This window comes from Mustela erminea, chromosome 1 (assembly GCF_009829155.1).
Source record: "Mustela erminea isolate mMusErm1 chromosome 1, mMusErm1.Pri, whole genome shotgun sequence".
NCBI lineage: Eukaryota > Metazoa > Chordata > Mammalia > Carnivora > Mustelidae > Mustela > Mustela erminea.
This window is the reverse complement of record NC_045614.1, coordinates 218692395-218697503: the sequence shown is the minus strand read 5'-3', so window position 1 is coordinate 218697503 and position 5109 is coordinate 218692395. Positions and strand designations below refer to the sequence as shown.

Sequence of the window (5109 nt, the reverse complement as noted above, 5' to 3'; positions counted from 1 at the left end):
GTCATCCCTCAGTTTCCTCCTCGTAAAGAGGGCGTGGGGAGCTCACACCTCAGAGAGCAGCTGTGAGATGAAATCCCCGTCCGTTGTATGCCCGCAGTTGTGCAGGTCTATGAGAACGGCTAGGGCTGTGGGAAGCTGGTGGTTTTTGCTGTGAACAGATCAAAGGAGTAGCGCATGGGCTCAGGGCACTCAACGCCTCGAGGCTGTGCAAGTGAGACTCCAGACTGGGGGACCGTGGAGCTCAGGGGCCTGGCGCCAGACACTCCAGGTGCCATCACCAAAGTGGGGCGTGGGAGTTTATCAGCGTCCCTGCAAGGGGTCTACATGGCTAGATGCACGGAGGCAAGGGGCCTGAACAGAGGACGGGGCCCTGGGTGGTGTAGACCGAAACCAGAAGGGTCTTCACCAGCAGTGGCGACATGGCCCGGGAGACTGGGGAAACGCCTGGAGATTCACAGGTCACTTGTGCAAACTGCTCAGGGCCAGTGTTCCTGGGCTGAGGAGTGGGCAGGCCAGTGTTGGCCACGCTGGCAGGTGATCTTGCTGGATGTCCCCACTCCTGTCCACCAGTGTCCTCACGTGACATCTCTGTCATCCTGACATCTGAGCAGCCCGCTGTTCACAGCAATTCAAGGCCTGATGGTTTCTCAGTTCACAGGGAAGTCCCCGCACCAGGTCTCCATGTCCCTCAGGCTCCCAGGCGGAGTCCAGACCTATCAGGTGATGGCCTTCAGAGTCCCGCCCAGGACGGGATCCTGGGGGTCCTGTCACTGACCCGTAATATTTTGTTTCAAACCTAGTTGTTTTCTTTGGGACCTTGGAGCAGTGCCTCCCCCACGCCACCACCGTTCTGCTAAATGGGTGCAGCCTGTAGGAGGACCCCAGGGGGACCCCGGGCCCAAAGGGGCTGTGCTGCTGCAGCAACCAGGCCAGCTCGTCTGGGGCCAGTTTGCCCAGCTGGGGCAGTGGGTGGAAATGGGCCAGGGGCTGAGAACCCCCAGACCACGGCCCATGTGCAGGTGGCCAGCCTTAGGAAGCCCTGGGCATGCAGGGGCCAGGAGCCCTGACCTTCCTGGGCCAGGGTGTGCCTCCCACCCCGGGGCCCTGCCCTGCGGGATTTCTCAGTCCCCCATTCCTAGAAATGTTCCCGGATGGAGGAGACCAATGTCTGGTCAGACCCCTGCACCCCCACCCCCATGAGGGTCGGAAGAAAGGAAGCAGATGCGCTGGTGAGTGAGTTTATTGGGGTTCTGAGCAGGCGCCGAGAGGTCAGCAGTTGAGGCCGCGGGACCCGAGCCGAGAAACTGGGAGGGAAGGGCGGGGGACCCGGAAGTGCTGGAGGCCCCTCCTGGGAGCAGGAGCCCTGGGGAGCAGCGGGGGCAGCGTTCTGGGGAGCTATTAGGTCAAGGTCAGGTCAGCAGAGTGGACGCATGGAAGACCCTGTCCTGGGTGTGGGCAGCCACCTAACACAGGTCAGGACCGGACTGAGGGGGCGGGGAGGACCACGGTCACTGGGTGGGTCCTGAGCTTAGCTGGCCCCGGGGGAGACGGGCCCCGTCAGCAGCAGGACTTCTGGGCGGAGGCAGGCACGCAGCAGGCGGGCCTGCACACGGGGCGGCAGAGCAGGGACATGCAGGAGGATGGTCTGCAGCAGGACAAGGAGCAGGGGCTGGGCTGGCAGCAGGAGGGGGCCGAGCAGGGGGAGGGCCCAGAGCAGACAGGGGTGCAACAGACGGGCTTGCAGCAGACAGGGGTGCAGCAGACAGGGGTGCAGCAGACGGGCTTGCAGCAGACAGGGGTGCAGCAGATGGGCTTGCAGCAGACAGGCTTGCAGCAGACGGGCTTGCAGCAGACAGGGGTGCAGCAGACGGGCTTGCAGCAGACCGGGGTGCAGCAGACGGGCTTGCAGCAGACAGGGGTGCAGCAGATGGGCTTGCAGCAGACAGACACACAGCAGTTTTCCTGGCAGGGAGAGGAGCTGCAGCAGGCAGGCTGGCAGGAGCTGGTGCAGGCTGATTGGCAGGGACCAGATCCGCAACTTGCAGGGGTGCAGATGAGGGTCAGGCAGGAGGCCGGGGCACAGCATGTGGGGGCGCAGCTGCTGGACTGGCAACAGCTGGGGGCACAGCAGGGGGGCTCGCAGCAGCTCTCTTGGCAATTGTCCACCTGCCAGGAGGAGCTGGTACAAGCAGTGGGTGAGCAGACGCGGCTGCCACAGTTCAGGTCACTGGAGCAGACAGACAGGGTGGACGCAGCCACCACGTAGGTCCTGGAGCAGCAGGTGTCTGCCATGCTGGAGTTCTGTGCTGTGAAATGAGCAGGACAGGGGTGTGTGTGACCAGTGTGTGAGTGGGGTGCTGGGGGCATCAGGGCTTTTATATCTGTCCCTGGGGTGCTGAGCCTCACGTGAGTCTCCCCAGCCTTCCTTTTGCTTGTTATTGCTCCAAGGGTTTCCTGACAACCCTCATTAATTGATTTGCTGGAAGATATTTGTAACAGCGTCCCCAGGACGCTGAATGTGTCTGGTGATGGCTGCTGGCTTGTGTCCAGAAAGCAAACGCTGAGAGGCAGATGTGGGCTGACTGGCTCACGGTCAGGTGTGTGTAAAAGAGAGGCTCCTCTTTCCATTTTTGCTTCTGTATCTGTGGTGTGAATTCTGGTGTGCTCTGCACGGGGCCCAGACACACCTCACCAAACGAGGGTGTGTTGGCTCGGGGGACTGCCCCCTCCCCTGCTCCACCTGCAGACTCAGACCCTGGCGGGGGGGACTCCCACAGTCCACCCCAGACTGCCCTTGTCCCCCGTCCATCTCGTGATTACCAAATGATGTGCCTCTTCTGTTCTTGAGCTTTCCGTTTTATTATTTATTTATTTTTAAAACATTAATTTCTTAAAGTTTTTATTTTTATCACCTGGTGCTCGTCACAACAAATGCTCTCTCTAATCCGCACCCCTATTTCCCCATCCACTCTGGTGACCATCAGTGTGTTCTCTAGAGTTAAGTCTGTTTATTGGTTTGTCTTTTCTTTTCCCCCCTTTGTCCATTTGTTTGTCTCTTAAATTCCACATACAAGTGAGATCACATGTTATTTGTCTTTCTCTGACGTATTTCACTCAGCAGAATACTCTCTAGCTCTGTCCGTGTCAGTGCAAATGGCAAGACGTCATTCTTTTTTTATGACTGTGTAATATTCCGTTGTCCATATGCACCGCATCTTCTTTATCCGTGCATCAGTGCACGGACATTTGGGATCGTTCCATAGTTTGGCCACTGTCGATAATGCTGCTATAAACACGTGTGCATGTATCCCTTTGAGTTAGTATGTTTGTATCATTTGGGGAAATACTCAGAAATACAGTTGCTGGGTCACAGGGCAGCTCTATTTTCAACTTTTTGAGGACCCTCCACACTGTTTTCCAGAGCGGCCGCACCAGCTTGCATTCCCACCAACAGTGCACAAGGTTCCCCTTTCTCCACACCCTCGCCAACACCTCTTGTTTCTTGTGTTGTTGATTTGAGCCATTCTGACTGGTGTGAGGTGGGATCTCACCGTGGTTTGGATTTGTGTTTCCCTGATGCCGAGTGATGTGGAGCATCTTTTCGTGTGTCTGTTGGCCCATTTGGGTGTCTCCTTTGCAGAAATTCTGCTCATGTCTTCTGCCCATTTTTTGATTTTTTGGAGTGGTGAGTTTTACAAGGTCTTTATAGATTTTGGATACTCACCCTTTATCAGGTGTGTCATTTGCAAATATCTTCTCCCATTCCGTGGGTTGTGTTTTAGTTTTGTTGGTTGTTTCCATTGCTGTGTGGAAGCTTTTTACTTTGGTCAAGTCCCAACAGTTAATATTTGCTTCTGTTTCCCTTGCCTCAGGAGACATGTCTAGAAACATGTTGTTATGGCCGATGTCACAGAAAGTACCGTCAATGTTCTCTTCCAGGATTTTTATGGTTTCAGGTCTCACATTTAGGTCTTTCATTCATTTTGAATTTATTTTTGTGTGTGGTGTAAGAAAATGGTCCCGTTTCATTCCTCTGCATATGGCTGTCTAGTTTTCCCAACACAATTTGTTGAAGAGACTGTTTTTTTTCCATTATCTATTCTTTCCTGCTTGGTCGAAGTTTAGTTGACCATATAGGTGAGGGGCCATTTCTGGGTTTTCTACTCTGTTCCATTGATCTATGTGTCTGTTTTGTGCCAGTGCCATACTGTCTTGTTGATGAGTTTTGTAATAGAGCTTGAAGTCTGGAATTGTGATGCCACCAACTTTGGCTTTCTTTTTCAAGATTGCTTTGGCTATTCATGGTCTTTTGTGGTTCCAAACAAATGTTAGGATTGTTTGTTCCAGCTCTGTGAAAATGCTGGTGGTACTTTGATAGGCATTAACTGAATGTGTAGATCGCTTTATAGAGTATAGGCATTTTAAAGATGTTTGATTTCCAGTCCATGAACATGGAATGTTTTTCCAATTCTCTGTGTCATCTTAATTTCTTTCACCAGCATTTTATAGTTTTCAGATTACAAGTCTTTCAACTCTTTGGCTAGGTTTATTCCCAAGTACCTTATTATTTTAAAAAACATTTATTTATTTATTTATTTATTTGAGAGGGAAAGACAGTGCATGAGCAGTATGGAGGAACAGGAAAGAGAGAGACTGGGAATCTGAAGCGGACTCCCTGCTGCATGGGGAGCCCAACTCAGGGCTTGATCTTACCACTCTGAGATCATGACCTGAGCCAAAATCAAGAGTTGGATGCTTAACTGACTGAGCCACCCAGGCACCCCTGTATCTTATTATTTTTGATGCCATTGTAAATGTGATTGATTCCCTAATTTCTCTGTCTGCTGCTTCATTTCTGATGTGTAGAAATACAACAGATTTCTGTACATTGATTTTGTATCCTGGCACTTTACTGAATTCATGAGCCAGTTCTAGCAGTTTTTTGATGACGTCTTTGGGTTTTCTATATAGAGTACCATGCTGTCTACATCTTCTTTGCCAATTTGGATGCCTTTTATTTCTTTTTGTTGTCTGATTACTAAGGCTAGGACTTCCAACACTAAGTTGAATGACAGTGGTGAGAGAGGACATCCCTGTCGTGTTCCTGAC

The 5109-nt window shown here is 52.3% G+C and overlaps 1 protein-coding gene across 1 annotated transcript; it reads right to left on the bottom strand.

The window, feature by feature from the left end:
• Nucleotides 1-1306: 1306 nt before the first annotated feature.
• On the bottom strand, nt 1307-2292 carry LOC116598355 (keratin-associated protein 10-8-like). Its single transcript, XM_032357052.1, has one exon. The coding sequence runs from the start codon at nt 2290-2292 to the stop codon at nt 1558-1560; it is 735 nt and encodes a 244-aa protein (XP_032212943.1). The 3' UTR covers nt 1307-1557.
• Between the last annotated feature and the right edge of the window lie 2817 nt (nt 2293-5109).

Excerpts from the sequence above, each read along its gene's own strand:
- LOC116598355 (XM_032357052.1), bottom strand. The coding sequence starts at position 2,292 with ATGGCAGACACCTGCTGCTCCAGGACCTACGTGGTGGCTGCGTCCACC.